General features: G+C 44.1%; 1 protein-coding gene across 9 annotated transcripts in view; it reads right to left on the bottom strand.

The window, feature by feature from the left end:
- The window catches only part of PXK (PX domain containing serine/threonine kinase like), a 111,871-nt gene that overhangs the window by 13,606 nt on the left and 81,979 nt on the right, over positions 1-16,286 (bottom strand). For 6 of the 9 annotated variants that reach the window (XM_038772139.1, XM_038772134.1, XM_038772132.1 and 3 more), the window contains 4 exons: positions 12,406-12,483; positions 11,186-11,272; positions 10,661-10,730; positions 9,099-9,161 (listed from right to left, as the gene is read on the bottom strand). In XM_038772139.1, coding sequence (XP_038628067.1) covers positions 9,099-9,161; positions 10,661-10,730; positions 11,186-11,272; positions 12,406-12,483 — 298 coding nt within the window. Of the gene's footprint in view, positions 1-5,493; positions 5,520-9,098; positions 9,162-10,660; positions 10,731-11,185; positions 11,273-12,405; positions 12,484-16,286 lie in introns of all 9 variants that reach the window. The other 3 variants (XM_038772141.1, XM_038772140.1, XM_038772133.1) reach the window with 3 other exon arrangements.

Consider the following 16,286-nt stretch of genomic DNA (forward strand, 5'->3'; position numbering starts at 1 on the left):
GATTCAATTCACAATCAAATGAAAATGCTAGCAAATCAGAGAAAACTAGCAGAACCCTCAATTTAACCAAAGAGAACACTCGGTAAGTGCCAGAAAGATTTACCTTTTAATGGCAAATCTGCATTCCTCCACAGAAATGGGTGAAAAAGTCCTTTGCTTTTTTTTTTTAATCACAGAAACAAAGACTTTGTGTACAATGGGCTTACTCTAGAAGAAAAATATATTTCAGGCATGGGAGACTGAAGGTATACAGTGGATGCGGAATGCAAGCTGTACTCCCAAAGGGGGGCTGTCATCATCATCATCATCATCAATCGTATTTATTGAGCACTTACTATGTGCAGAGCACTGTACTAAGCGCTTGGGAAGTACAAATTGGCAACATATAGAGACAGTCCCTACCCAACAGTGGGCTCACAGTCTAAAAGGGGGAGACAGAGACCAAACATACTAACAAAATAAAATAAATAGAATAGATATGTACAAATAAATTAAATAAATAAATAAATAGAGTAAAAAAAATATGTACAAACATATATACATATATACAGGTGCTGTGGGGAAGGGAGGGAGGTAAGATGGGGGGATGGAGAGGGGGAGGAGGGGAAGAGGAAGGAGGGGGCTCAGCCTGGGAAGGCCTCCTGGAGGAGGTGAGCTCTCAGTAGGGCCTTGAAGGGAGGAAGAGAGCTAGCTTGGCGGATGGGCAGAGGGAGGGCATTCCAGGCCCGGGGGATGACGTGGGCCGGGGGTCGATGGCGGGACAGTCGAGAGCGAGGTACGGTGAGGAGATCAGCGGTGGAGGAGCGGAGGGTGCGGACTGGGCTGTAGAAGGAGAGAAGGGAGGTGAGGTAGGAGGGGGAGAGGTGATGGAGAGCCTTGAAGCCCAGGGTGAGGAGTTTCTGCCTGATGCGCAGATTGATTGGTAGCCACTGGAGATTTTTGAGGAGGGGAGTGATATGCCCAGAGCGTTTCTGGACAAAAATAATCCGGGCAGCAGCATGAAGTATCAAAAACAAACACTCAAATGTGGCACCCCTAGTCTCCTGTTTCTCATACAGGAGTCCAGGGGGCTTGGAATATGTCAAGAAAATAAGATTCATTGTAGAATAGTAGATCTATTTAATTAGCGTTATGGGGGGGCGGGGCAAAAGGACTCAGTTAATGAAGGGAAAATAAATTCATGCCAAGTTTACACAGTGTGCATTGGGTGTTTCCTGAATTCTTCCTTTGAGGAAAATATTACTTCCCTGAAAGTAGTTATTACTAAAGACATGGAAAAAGGAATGCTGACAAATCATTTCTACGACTACAATGAATTGTGCTACTTAGCATCTCAGCAGTTTAAGACATTTGTGATCATGTTAAGAAAGCTTGCACATTTCAATTACTGTTGCAAAACAGGCAGGCTCTCCATATATCCCAAGTGCTTAGTACAGTGCTCTGCACACAGTGAGCATTCAATAAATATGAATGCATGAATATAATTGACATTTGTTCTAAACAAACTGTTACCGACTCGACAGAATATCAAAGTCAAATTTGGGAGAAAAATTGTTCAAAACTATTGCAAAAAAGTTCTTGGGTGAAATGGACTCAAAAAGAGATTGAGTTATTAGAGGAAGGCAGCCAATTAAAAATAAAAGACTCAATACTTGTTATAATTATTCAGGATGCTTCTATAAGCCCCTAAAATATTCTAGGCTCAGAGCAGTGCCTGTAACTACATCTGAATTACAAACTAATTTGATATCATTCTGAACTCAGACTACAATTGAAGGTAGCTTTTCTACCTTAAAGAACTGGGATCAGAAATGCTCAATGAAGGATTCCATTAAAGGATTTCAAGGATAAATGGTGATCTTTTAATAACATGTCCAAACCTTCATAAAATCTTTAGAGGAATAAGAGCAAGAAGAAATTTTGCAGAAAGTTCACAACAAATGGCTAAGTGAGAATCACCAGGAGCTGGCTGCACAATGGAATAGCTCACTGAAGGCTGGAGGAGAAAACTTTATGACAAACTTGACTTCTCCTGCAGGGCCTAGAGTAAAGGGAAAGGAGAAGGCCAGGATTCCATCCTATCTCCATTCATGGGTTAACTGGTGCATTCTTGATGTGCAACTCTACTGTGTGTGTAGTGGGGTTGGAGGGAGATTATGTGAGAAAGTTATGAGGAAGGTTATGTGAGAAGCAGCATGGCCTAGTGGAAAGAGCACAGGCCTGGGAGTCAGAGGACCTGGGTTCTAATCCAGGCTCTGTCACTTCCCTGCTGTATGACCTTAGGCAAGTAGCTTCACTTTTCTGTGCCTCAGTTCCCCCATCTGCAAAATGGGGATTAAGACTGTGCGCTCCATATGGGACAGGGACTGTGTCTAACCTGATATTGCACCTACTCCAGTGCTTAGTAGAGTGTTTGGCACAGAGTAAGCACTCAAAAAATACCACAGTTATTATTATTATTATGTGCACATGGTGGGGCTCCAGGGATGGAAGGGAATAAGCCTTTCATATATCAATCAATGGTAGTTATTTAGCACTTACTACATGCACTAAGCCCTGGGAGACTACAATACCAGAATTAGTGGCCAAGTTCTCTGCCCATAACAAGCTCACAGTCATATATGTAGGCACCAGTCAGTCAGTTAATCGTTATTTATTGAGCACTTACCACAGTAAGTGCTGAGCACTGTACCAAGTGCTTGGGAGAGTACAATATAACAATAAACAGACACATTCTCTGCCCACAACGAGCTCACCAGAGAGGCATCTCACCAGAGAAGCATCTGGTAGGGGAATACCAAGGTCCGACTAGTTCTAAAGAAGACCTCCTTTAGATTGAAAACTCCTTGTGCATACAGTAAGCGCTCAATACACACCATTAATTGAAACAAGCTACAAGGTGAAGCATGGAAAGAGAGAGGGCAGAGGAGAGGTATGCTGGGAAATGCTACTTGGTTACAGTGAGGGGGTGTGGGAGGGGTCCTCCTGATAATTTCCACTCCTTCCCAGATAAAAGCCAGCAGGACCCAGGCTACCTGATGGGCATAAGTGGCCAACCAAGACTCCCCATGCTCCCTTCCATGTCTACCATTACTCTAGCTACTGGAGTTCTAATAATAATAATAATTATGGTATTTGTTAAGAGTTTTCTATATGCCAAGCACTTTTCTAAGAACTGAGGTAGATACAAGGTAATCAGGCTGTCCTACGTGGGGCTCACAGTCTTTATCCCCATTTTACAGATGAGGTAACTGAGGCAAAGAGAAGTCAAGTGACTTGCCCAATGTCACACAGCAGACAAGTGGCAGAGCCAGGATTAGAACCCATGACCTTTTGACTCCTAGGCCCATGCTCTATCCACTATGCCATGAGCTCTAGTGACACTACACATGACATTATTTGACTCATGGCTCACAGAAGGGACCCCACTAGACAGTCCAGCCCCAGGACCAGGCATAATAGTAATAACAGTGCCATTTGTTAAGCACTTACTATATGCCTGGCACTGTACTAAATGCTTAGGTGGATACAAGCAAATCGGGTTGGATACAGTCCTTGTCCCACAAGGGACTCACAGCCTTAATTCCCATTTTACAGATGAGGTTACTGAGGCATAGAGAAGTTAAGTGATTTGCCTAAGGCCACACAGTAGACAAGTGGTGGAGCCGGGATTAGAACACAGGTCCTTCTGACTCCCAGGCCCAAGCTCTATCCAGTAGGGCATGCCGCTTCCGTCCTGCCAAGGACCCTGCAATAGTAAGTAACCGGCATTTATCCCTATCTGAAAAAGACACAGGGAACAAATTTTGAATACAGTCAGTCCTCACACTTACTGCACTATTTGTTCCTGAAAACCATCAGAAATTGAAATGAAAGTCAAAACCAATTTTTTCATAGAATTAATGTTATAAATGTGGGATTGAGTCCTGAATCAAGGACAGATTCCCTGTTTTTACAAAAAGTACCTAAACTTGTGTACTCTATCAGTTATAAATGAATAATTACAGCTTATATTAATACATTTTTACTGCACCAGAGAGGCCCTGTGATATGGTATCTGGCTTTTCATGGGAAGTAAAATGGATACACAAACCCTTCCCAGAAACTCCACCCAGAGATCAGGTAGCAAGCCCTACCTGACCACCCTCTTGGCCTCTCCCCATCCCCACCCCCACACTATCACCAACAGTCACAGCTTTTAAAACTGTTACCCCATTCTCTCATGGCTCCCACACACTCTCCCCTCCCCTTCATACGCATATGCACCATCTATGTTCCCAGAACTAGTGTCACATAATTCCAGTCCATCACTAAACCTTGTTGATTCCATTACCATCTGATCTCCACAATTCGCTTTCCTTTCCAAACTGCTATCACACTGGTTCAAACACTTGTCATATCACATCTCGACTGTTGTATCAGCCTCCTCGCTAACCTCCGTGCCTCCAATCTCTCCCCTCCCCAGCCCACACTTCATTCTATTGCCCAGATCACATGCCTAAAAATCATTCTGTGCATATCTCCCCACTCACAAGTGCTTTCAATGGTTGCCCCTCCATCTCTGCATCAAGCAGAAACACCTCACCATCAGATTCAAGGCACTCAAATCAGCTCTCTCCCCTTTACTTATCCTCACTTTTGTCCCATTACAATCCAGCCTGAACACTTCACTCCTCTAATGTCAATCTACTCACTATCCCACACTCTCGCCTCACCCACTGTCAATCCCATGCTCTAAGCCCTACAAAATCACATCTCTTTCGGGAAGCCTTCCCAGACTAGGCTCTCATCCCCCCACCCTATTTTCCCTCCCTACTGCCTACCCCCTAAGCACTCAGGTACTCACCCCATGCCACAGCACTTATGTGTACATCCTTATATGCAGTAGCTTCCCTTACCTGAAATTTATTTTAATTTCTGTCTCCCTGTTAAATTGTAAGCTCCTTGACACCAGGAATTGTGTGTACCAACAGTGTTGTCCTCCTCATTCATTCAATCGCATTTATTGAGTGCTTACTGTGTGCAGAGCACTGTACTAAAGCACTTGGAAAGTATGATACAGCAATAGAGACAATCCCTGCCCACAGCAGGCTTACAGTTGGTGGGGGGGGGGGGGTGGCAGACATCAAGACAAGCAACCAGATATCAATATAAATAAATAGAATTATAGATCCAAGCGCTGAGTACAGTGCTCTGCATAAAGTGCTCAAAAATATCATTAATAGATTATTGATTGACATAGAAAGCTAGTGTTGTAAAGTTGAAAAAGGGTGTAAATTTGGAAATATTCTAACAGCTGTCCATCAAACGTTAAGTCGATCCTGAGTTAGGCTCTTTCTTCTATTTCACAGCACTCTTTATTTCAGCCACTTTTAAGTTAGGATGTATTGGGGGTGGGGGGCTGGCAGGGAAGAGAAGAAGTGGGGAGGAAGACAGAGAGAAGGGTGTCACATTTCCCATGCAATGGACAAATCTCTAAAATTATTCTTTCACACAGCCTTTGCTGAGGTATAAGTGGGCTGAAGACATCTCACTTCATTTAGAGATATCCTGTCTAGAAAGGAAGAAGAGTTGAGAAGAAAAAAAGTGCCCTGTATGTAGCCAAAATTGTATTTACTTAAATACATTTTCATTTAGAAGCAGAGTGGTTTAGTGAATAGAGCACAGGCCTGGGAGTCAAAAGGACCTGGGTTCTAATCCCAGCTCTGCCACCTGTCTGCTGTGTGACCTTGGGCATCACTTAACTTCTTTGGGCCTCAGTTACCTCATCTGTAACATGGGATTAAGAGTGTGAGCCCCATGTGGGAGAGGGACTGTGTCCAACCTGATTAATTTGTATCTACCCTGGTGCTTAGAATAGTTCTTGGCACATAGTATGTGCTTAACAAGTAATGTCATTATTATTATTATTATTATCATCATCATCATCTGAGGGCATCCGAGATCCCAGACCATGCTCCCCAGCTTGGGGCCTCAAATGCTACATCTCCAGGCAGCCAGCAGAACTTCTGATGTAGAGAAGCAGTGTAGCTCAGTGGAAAGAGCACAGGCTTTGGAGTCATGGGTTCAAATCCCGGCTCTGCCAATTGTCAGCTGTGTGACTTTGGGCAAGTCACTTAACTTCTCTGTGCCTCAGTTCCCTCATCTGTAAAATGGGGATTAAGACTGTCCCCGTGGGACAACCTGATCTCCTTGTAACCTCCCCAGAGCTTAGAACAGTGCTTTGCACATAAGTGCTTAATAAATGCCATTACTATTATTATTATTTTTATAACGTGCACTACAACAAATCCCCAGAAGAGGGCAGGATAAGATCTGTGGGCTCATTTCAAAAGCTCACCTGGTAAGAACCAGTTTCTTGGTAATAAATGCTTTATCATCCTCATCAATGATATTGACAGAGCGCTTACTGTACTAACTGCGTGGGAGAGTACAATACAGAGTTGGTAGACATGTTCCCTGCCCACAACCAGTTTACAGTAAATACTTCAAGTATTTTTTTAATGGTATTTGTTAAGCACTTACTATGTGCCAGGCACTGTTCTAAGCGCTGAGGTAGATACAAGGTAATCAGGTTGGATACAGTCCAGTCCCACAAGGGGCTCTACAGTTTTAATGCCCATTTTAAAGAGGAGGTAACTGAGGCACAGAGAAGTTAAGTGATTTGCTCAAGGTCACACAGTATACAAGTGGCAAAGCCAGTATTAGAACCCAGGTTCTTTTAACTCCCAGGCCCTTGCTCTATCCACTAGACCACTCTGCATTGACATTAATCACTTTCACAACTCTCTGAGGTCTTAGGTAACATTAATTTAAATGCAACAATTTAATATCAGCCACTTTCCTCTGTTTCAGGAGTGCTCTTGGGCTCTGTTATTTTATTAGCCCTAACATCATGTTCCTTTGATACTAACAAGAGGATTCTGATTTCCTCTAGCACTCTTAATGAAATGTTTCTGGAAAGGGCTAGATCTCAATATCTGAAACTTGCAACTCTGTTGTATTGTTCTCTCCCAAGCACTCAGTGGAGTGTCTTACACTGAGTGAGGGCTCAATAAAAACCATTGCTTGACTGATTGCATCCTGTTGACTAACGAACAGTTGGAGCCCAGGAAACAGCTCTCCTCTGGAGTTTGCTAATAACCTGAACAGACCACGTTTAGAGGGTGGTAAGCATACAATCCACACTCAGTAGCCAGTGTGGCAATCCCCACTAAGCTGGTTAACAAGGAAAGCTGACTGAGAAGTTGGCTACCTTGTGTTGCCATATCAAATTTAACCCTGTAAATTGGTTGAAAACTTCCCACCTTTGCCCAAATATGAAAAAGTAGTAGTTTTCCTTTTTCTTTCCTCCCTTCCTGGAATCATATCCTTGTCACACAATCCTTTGCTACTTTTCTCTTCCCCTTTAACCTCAACTTGTGTTGGAGTGCATTTCTCTTTTTCCTTTATCCTGTGGTTCTACATCTTCATCCCCCTGTGTATTGTCACCTCTCTAGCTTCTCACTTTCCCTTCTCATCCTCCTTTCACCCTCAATGCTCTTCGCAGCCTCTATCCCCCCATTTCTCCCATTCTCCCTTGGCTTGCGTCTCCCCACTTTTCTCTCCCTTTTTCTGCCACCACTCTCTCCCCCTCTTTTAATAGTATTTATTAAGTGCCTTTTTAATGGCATTTGTTAAGCACTTATAGTGTGCCAGGCGCTATACTAAGCGCTGGGGTAGATACGGGATAATCAGGTTGGACACAGTTCAAATCCCGAATGGGGTTCACAGTCTTAATCCCCATTTTACTGATGAGGTAACTGAGGCACAGGGATGTGAAGAGACTTGTCCAAGTCACACAGCAGACAAGCGACAGAGTCAGATCCTATTGTATGCAGAGCACTGTACTAGGCACTTGAAAAAGGGTACAGTAAAAGACAAGGTCCCTGCCTTAATGAAGCAGTTTGTTCTCTATCTTCCTAACCTCTCTGCATAATCTCCCCTGGCTCCCTCCCCTGGCTCAGAGAGAAGAACTCCTCGAGTTGTGAAGGGCAGGAGGGAGGGGTGGGCCAGACCATCAGACCCCCCTGTAGTTACAGGTTTCATCTTTTCACTTTGGAGGGAGGGGTGGGGGGGGAGGAAATGGGGTGAGGCTTTTAGGGAAAGAGCAAGTGGGATGAGTTTGGGGGTGCCCATCAGCAGGTTTGTGAAGAGCTGTCAGGTCAGGAAGAGCTGTCAGGTCAGGAAGACCTAGTATGGGATCTTTCCAATTATGCCTGGAAATTCCTTGCTCTTTTCAGCCCTGCTTGTCCAAGACTTGGAACAAGTGAGGCTGGGCACCTCTCCCAAACAGCGGTGGGGAGAGGTTAAACAATGCTGAAAAACCATAAAGAAAATGGCCCCATTGCCCCCAGAGAGGTGGGATCTCAGGAAGCCTAGCCCAGGTTCCCTCTTGTGTCGACTACACCTAGTGGACCCAGGAATACTCTTCACCGAAGCAGGCATGGGGAGATGGTGACCCTGTTCCCATTTATCTATAAACAGCTGTATTCTATTTTCAAAGTGGATTACACTGGCCCTTTTTAATCACCTAGATTTCCAGAGGGCCTTCACAGCTCATGGAATATATTCAAAATCTGCACTGTAAAATGGAGTATGTAGGTACCTTAGATGCACTAATGTCATTAACCAAGACACAGATCTGCAGAGTGTTAACCAATTGGACTGATCACCATATACAGCACACTCGAGGCAAGGCAATGCCTAAAACCTGTATTATTAGCAGTAGAGCAATCTAAATGTGTCTCTCCTCCAGAGACAAACATGGCTCTTGTTTGCTGAGAGATGGATATGGGAGAGCTGGCCAGTGTGTGGTAAGAGGACTGAAACACAAGTCATTCACAGTGAAACCTGCTCAAAGAGAGCCTTGTTTATGTTAAAATAGAAACATAAACTTTCTGAATCTCATTGCTCTTAACACACAGACTTGGCTCCAAGAGGGCTTACTGCCGGGTCTGGAGCTCAGGCAATAGTGCTGTTTTCGAGGAGAAGACCCCTCATATGTTTCCTTTCTATCTGCTTGGAAATGAGGAGGATAATTCATTCTTCCCTCTTACCTGCTGTAGAGGGTGGAGTTGGCGACGACGGAGATGTCAGAGGTGAACTCGCCCCAGAGCCTGCTAAAGCAAAACAACAACCAACAAAGTCAGTAACTAAGACAGTGCATGGGAAATTTGCTCCCCCTCCTCGCCTGTGCTGCCCCATCCTCCAACCATCACCAAACCAACTATCGCCTAGGAATATGAATCCAGTTTACTGCAGCCTGAATGGTTAGGGAGTTCAGAAAACTCAGAAAGGAATCTGTAAACATAGAGATCCATTTCTCTAAGGGGACCTTTTTTTTCCATTGGCTGCTAAAGAGACTGCCATTTGCTGCTCTCTTCAGGGCTATTGAATTTAAAAATCAATTTTGTGCAAGCGGAAGTTTCATAGCTGCTCCTGCAGTTGGTTGAATTGTGCACTTCATTTTCTCTATCTAATCTCACTCCCTATGTGGCACCAAATGAATGGCAGCAGTGATTAACAGAAAGGGGGAAATTAAACATACATGAAGTCTGGATTTGCACAGCAACTTCACTAGAATGGCCATTGATGAAACTGAATGAATTCCCCTAAGTTTCCAGCAGCACTGACTGGGCAACTTTTCCTGGGGGATTTTCCTTTCATTTAGCAAAATATTTTCCAGACAAACAGAACAACAGTTAACTCTCAGTTATTTGGGGAAGGGGTGGGGTGTGACAAACCACACAGATCATCTGGGTTCCTGAATTCCCTTCCCTCTCCCTCTTATCAAAAATCAAAAATTATCAAAAGTTATCAAAAATCAAGGCTTTTTGGCCTTTTCCTGCTTCCCAACACCCTCCATCAGAGGAGAAAGAAAACAGTGTGAAACTCAAAACAGTACATTTTGTCGCTTGTTAAGAGCTCCGGGAAAAGGAAGAGGTGGTTGAAACTGACTAAAGTGAGATTTGGGGATTCCCTATGGATTTAAATGATCCATGTTACTCAGGTCCTTCCCACCCCCACTTCACCACCGATCATTCAGAGTAGAGGCTGTAAAATTGATTTTTTTAAATTAGTTACAGGCAAATCTCATTTTCCTGGAGTCCTTTCTCTGTGCAAGGCAGTCCCTTGTGATTATTAACCAATTAATCAATTACCACCATCTTGCTTCTTTCATTTTCCCCTCTCAAGCCCTCTCCTTCCCTCTTCACCACACGTCACATCACTCTGACAGGCGGCAAATGAGCATGGACCAACGAGACAGGTTAGATTAAAGGCGAGATAAGCATCATGGTATAATCAAAAATATATCTGTCTTTATCCAGACTGGATCAGGATTAGGTTTTCCCTTTCTCCGGAGATACAGGATGAGGTAGAATGACAACCAATTCAGTCACACACAATGAAAAGGAAAACTAGGTTTCAGTTAACAATGAAAATGAACAAGCTCATCACAAATGAAGTGAATTTTCTAAGCCCCTGTTAACTGCTAAAAGCAAGGACTATCTTTCAAAATCACTTTTGACTCTTGTAGAGGATCCCAAGCCTGTCTCCTCAGTGGACCCTGTCATTCCTCAGCCAGAGTGCTGCCATCCCACATCCCCTTATGGCTTACCTGAATTATTGGAGTTGCTGTATTTTGCCAAGTGGTCTTCACTGCTCTCAAAGGCAGAGCGCTTTGATTTCTTCGAGAAGGGGAAAACAAAAATCAGGAATGAGTAAAAAAATTGAAGTTTCCAGTCATGTTCTTCAGGTAGTTACATACTAGGTTCTTTGTGGCCTTGAAAGTTCGAAAGAGACCAAATGTGCTTCCAAAAAAAGCCAAAAGCAAAATACGAAAAGAATATATGAAACCAAGACGTTGAATTTCATGCCTCATACCAAATCATTTAATCCAATTTCATTTTGCTATAATCAGCAGGATGGGCTAAGGATTACATAATCCATCTGTGAACCATTTATGTTTGGCATTTTACGAAGTTGCAAGCTTAGCCCTGCTATAAACTTCCCTGGCAAGAGCTCTTTAAAATAAATTTCAGAGAAACTCCAGAAACATTAAACAGCTCTAGTAAGAATTCTGTTAGCTAAGCATGCACCTCTATTCAAAAACTCTCTTCATGTGCCAAGATCCTCCCATTACCTTCCGAGCTAAAATCTTCCTTTTTTTTCTTTCTTCCTCTGAGCCGTGATGAGACTGTGCCCTCGTTAGTCTCCGATGCTGGTGAATCTTTCAAAAAATAACAATGTGCAATGTTCAATATTCTCAGAAAGCTTTGAAGAGAAATGAGGAAAAATGAATCCGGTCCCAAGAGCCTAGCTACAAGAACAGGACTTACAAAGCAAATATATTTCTGGATTCTCCATCCCTGGAAATCTTTAAATACAGGCTAGGCAACTATTTGTCTTGATTGTATAGGCACCTCTTGAGAACAGAGGGTGAACCAAATGACCTCAAATCCTCCCCAGCTCCATAATCCCTTAGGCTTACTTGGAATGCACCATCAAACGTTCCCCTCCCTAACCTTTTTTCCCCAGTTATGTGCTTTTTTAGCATAAACCATTCCACAATGATTCCTTTATTTGCTAACAAACAGTTGGCACTGGGGAGGGAGCTGCTCTTCACCTGAGAGGAGGATCTGTGGCTGAATTTTGCAAGAAGTGACCGTTTCAGCAAGAAATAGTATCCCAAACCCAGCTGAATGCTTATTTGTGCATGTGCCGGCACCAATATCGCTCTCCCGATAAACATTCTTTGCTCTCCCAAGTTTAGTGACTAGCTTGTGTACACTGAACATTAGTCTTGGAACTACTGAGTTGGAAATCCAAGTTACATCATATCGGTGGCTTATTTTTGCTTTCCCTTTTGCAACCAGCACTTGTAGCCTGGGATCATTTTTTCACTGCTTCACAGTGTGCTGAGGCTTGGGCAGTGGCTCTGGGCAGGCTGGGGAGGAGTGGGGGGACCCAGCAAAGCTGAGAATCATACTTGGAGCCGGTGGAGAGCCAAGAGAGTGGAGTCTAGCAAGCTGGGCTCTCCTAGGGGGAGGCAGTTGAGCTCACCCCAGTGCTGCCACAGACTGGAGGTTCAGGTGGGAATTTGGGGGCTGGCCAGAGTGAGACAGGGATCGTGCAGAGGATATTTTGGTTTGATGTTACCACTCCTTTGGACCACAAATTGGCCCTGGATGTCAGAGTAGGTAATCTGGGTGGTGTTACTAGAGAGCCCACAAAAATGCAGGTCCCCAACATGAGTCCCATGATCTCAAATGCCACTGCCATTAATAATTCGCAGCCTCTTGGTGAAAAAGAAAAGAAGACTGTGAGACTGAAAGGAAACAAGCAAAATAATGAGCAATTCACCAGTTTCTGCTCCTCAACTAATCTCTTCTCTGTGCATTCTTTGGCAATTTTCAGTGCCTCCTTTAACTTGGTTGGGATCTGAAAAACATGAAAGGAAAGGGTTCTCATGCAGGCAGAATGAAATGACCGGAGAATGTTCACTCATATTTCACTTTTCTTGCACTACCCTTCGGCTAACAGGGAAGCAGTAACCTGAAACACAGTAGGGCTCCAGCTGCTGACACTAATCCTAACTCCCTTGCCTTGGCACCCACACAGCTCCCACCTGGGCTGCAATTGCCTATTACAACAGGTACAGCTGGGACTGAGATATGCATACAGAGCAAATATTTGTGGATCCACATAACACAATTTCTGCTGCTGAGCTTGCCCTGAGGACCCTACTATCAGCATCTTCACCTGATTGACAAAGGCCATTTGGGGCTTTTCTACTTCATTAATCCTATGTCTTCCCCCTGCTGCAACCCTGGGGAGGAAGGTGGGGGTGGGGGAGGCCTTCTAATAGTCCCTATACACCAGGGAGGCCAGCAGTGGGACAAGGAATAATAATTATGGTTTTTCTTAAGTATTTACTGTGTGCCAAGCACTGTCCTAAGTGCTGGGGTAGATACAAGGTAATCAGGTTGGACACAGTCCCTGTCCCACATGGGCTCACAGTCTTAATCCTCATTTTACAGATGAGGAAACTGAGGCACAGAGAAGTGAAGTGACTTACCCAAGGTCACACAGCAGTCAAGTGGCAGAGCTGGGATTAGAACCCATTAGAAGCACAGAGCTGCCAGGACCCACAGGCACCAGCAGTCAAGTGGGTGGGCCTCCAGGTGGTGTACTTTATTTTAATGTCCATCTCCCCCTCTAGACTGTAAGCTCCTCGTGGGCAGAGATTGTGGTAAGTTCGATGTGGGCAGGGAATGTGTCTGTTTATTGTTATATTATACTCTCTGAAGCACTTAATACAGTGCTCTGCACACAGTAAGTGCTCAATAAATACAGTTGAATGAACTCCATTGTATCATACCTTCCCAAGCACTTAGTTCAATGCTCTCCTCACAGTAACTTCTCAATAAACACCATTGATTGATTATAACTAATCAAAGTTTGCTTTTTTCACTAAGGCATGCTGGGTCATGGGTCACCCAATTGGAGTGGGTCTTTGAAGTGGAAGAAAACAGGAAGCTAATGGAAGTTTCTGAGGAATGGAGAGATGTGGGCTGAGCAACACTTCAAGAAGAGGATCTGTGCAGCACGGTGTAGTACGGATTGGAGTGGGGAGAGGCTGAAGGCAGGGAGACCAGTGAATCCATATAATTGTTCAAATACAGTCTCTTGAAATGTAAGTAAGGATAGTGGGGCACCTTTTCTGCCACTTGCCCATTCTGGATGTGCAATACAACCCTAAACAAAGCTACTCATATACTGAGGGTGCTTCTGGGCATGAAAAATATCTAAGATAGGTGTTGCAGGCTGTGATCACTGAAAATCTCTGAGAATTCTCCAAGGGGAGATAAGCCATTATTAAGTGTGGCATACAATGTTTGCAGAACAAAGGACTAGGGGTCTTTGCCTCTTGATTAAAATCAGTGGAATTAAGTGTTTAAACAAACTAAGTGAATACCTCATGCCACAGAGACTGAGATGTATTAAAAATAAACACCATCCGAAGAGCCTGAAGAGCAAAGGGTACAACAAAACAGAGAGGGAGAAAAGCCAAAAGAGGGTGTCTCCACATGCTAGTTGATACCCATTTGGAATTTTCCCTTTCTTGACAGAAATTTGCAGGTGGGCAGGATTCACCCAAAGACTTCTCCCTCCTCCCCAAAGTCTTTTTGCCTTCTTCCTTCCCTCTCAAGGTCTAGCCTCCTGGGAATGATTCAGAAGCCTGCAGCCTTGGGTCACCCTTGACTCCTCACTATCAACTGAAACTTTCAGTCCTGGAGGGTTTCCTTTTTTTCTCTCCTCATTTCCTGGATCCTCCATTCCTCTTCACTCCAACTGCTACCGTTCTAGGACTTGTCCCATCGTGGTTACACTACTGTCTTGGCCACCTTACTGGTCTCCCTGCCTTCGGCCTCTCCCCACTCCAATCCGTACTACACCCTGCTGCACAGATCATCTTTTTGAAGTGTCACTCAGCCCACATCTCTCCATTCCTCAAAAACTTCCATTAGCTTCCTGTTTTCCTCCACTTCAAAGACCCACTCCAACTGAGAAACAGCATGGCTTAGTGGAAAAAGCACGGGCTCTGGCGTCAGAGGTCGTGGCTTCTAATCCCAGTTCTGCCACTTATCAGCTGTGTGACTTCGGGCAAGTCGCTTAACTTCTCTGTGCCTCAGTTACTTCATCTGTAAAATGGGGATTACGACTGTGAGCCCCATGTAGGACAACCTGATTTACCTTGTATCTACCCCAGCACTTAGTACAGTGCTTGGCACATAATAAGTGCTTAACAAAGACGATCATTATGTCTCCACATTTTAGATATCCCCTCTCTTCACCCACGATTTACCAGGTTACTCATTTCAATCTTCCCAAGTCTACTCCGGTGCTTAGAACAGTGCTTTGCACATACTAAGTGCTTAATAAATGCTATCATTATTATTATTATTACTCCCATCCCCATGTCCATGCTACTCCCACAGCCTGGAACTTCTGCCCCCCGCCGCCCCGGCAAAAGTTGACAGAACACCATTTCCTCATGTTCAGAGCCCTCCTAAAATCCCACCTCCTCCAACACACCTTCCCCAATTAACTCCCAACTCCCTGAGGCACAGCAACCTAGCAGCCACTTCTAGGACTTTGTTCTAGAAGTTTTGTTCTTGCACTTCCCCTGCACTTGTGTAGATATGTCTAATCAATTGTACAACCAATTATATACTCTGACATCTCTACTTATAAATATTTTTATATCTATAGTCCCCATTAGAGTCAAAGCTCCTTGGTGGCGGGGGTGGGGGGAGAACATGTCCTTTCCCTCTGTTGCACTTTCCCAAGTGCTTAGTGCAATGCACTCCAGCCAGTCAACAGTCAAAATATATTGTTACTATTATTACTTTCACTCTAGTTTCCAAGGCATTACCATTTTGATTCCAGTTGGACAGTCAAGTATTCTTTGGAGGGATACATACTGATTTTGTCATTTATTCTTCTGCTTCATCTGGTGTTGACTGTTGACCACCATGAGCAACCTCAGAGGAAATCAAGGACTAGGGATAATTAAAATGTTTTGAAAGTAACAGGACCAAAAAACGTAAAGGTTGCACTCTTTCCGAGCAGTGTGGCGTAATGAAAAGAGTATGCATTTTCCAAGTGCTTAGTACAGTGCTCTGCACACAGTAAGTGCAGAGAAGTAGCGTGGCTCAGTGGCAAGAGCACGGGCTTTGAAGTCAGAAGTCATGGCTTCAAATCCCGGCTCCGCCACTTGTCAGCTGTGTGGCTTTGGGCAAGTCACTTAACTTCTCTGTGCCTCAATTACCTCATCTGTAAAATGGGGATTAAGACTGTGAGCTCCCTGGGGGACAACCTAATCACCCTGTAACCTCCCCAGCACTTAGAACAGTGCTTTACACATAGTAAGCGCTTAATAAATGTTATTAAAGTAAATAAATAAATAAATGCGATAGAATGAATGAATATGGGCCTGGGAGTCAGAAAACCTGGGTTTCCCTGCCCTGCCCTGCCCCACCACTGGCCTGCTGTGTGATCTTGGGCAATTCACTTTAACTTCTCTGTACCTCAGTTTCTTCAGCAGTCAAATGGTGATTCAACCTGTTCTCTCTCATACTTAGACTGTGAATCCCAAGTGGGACAGGGAATGTAGCTGACCTGAAACACTTTGGGCATGTTACTCCCCTCCTCAAAAATCTCCAGTGGCTACCAATCAA

The sequence above is a fragment of the Tachyglossus aculeatus genome, chromosome X1 (genome assembly GCF_015852505.1).
Source record: "Tachyglossus aculeatus isolate mTacAcu1 chromosome X1, mTacAcu1.pri, whole genome shotgun sequence".
Classification (NCBI taxonomy): Eukaryota; Metazoa; Chordata; class Mammalia; order Monotremata; family Tachyglossidae; genus Tachyglossus; species Tachyglossus aculeatus.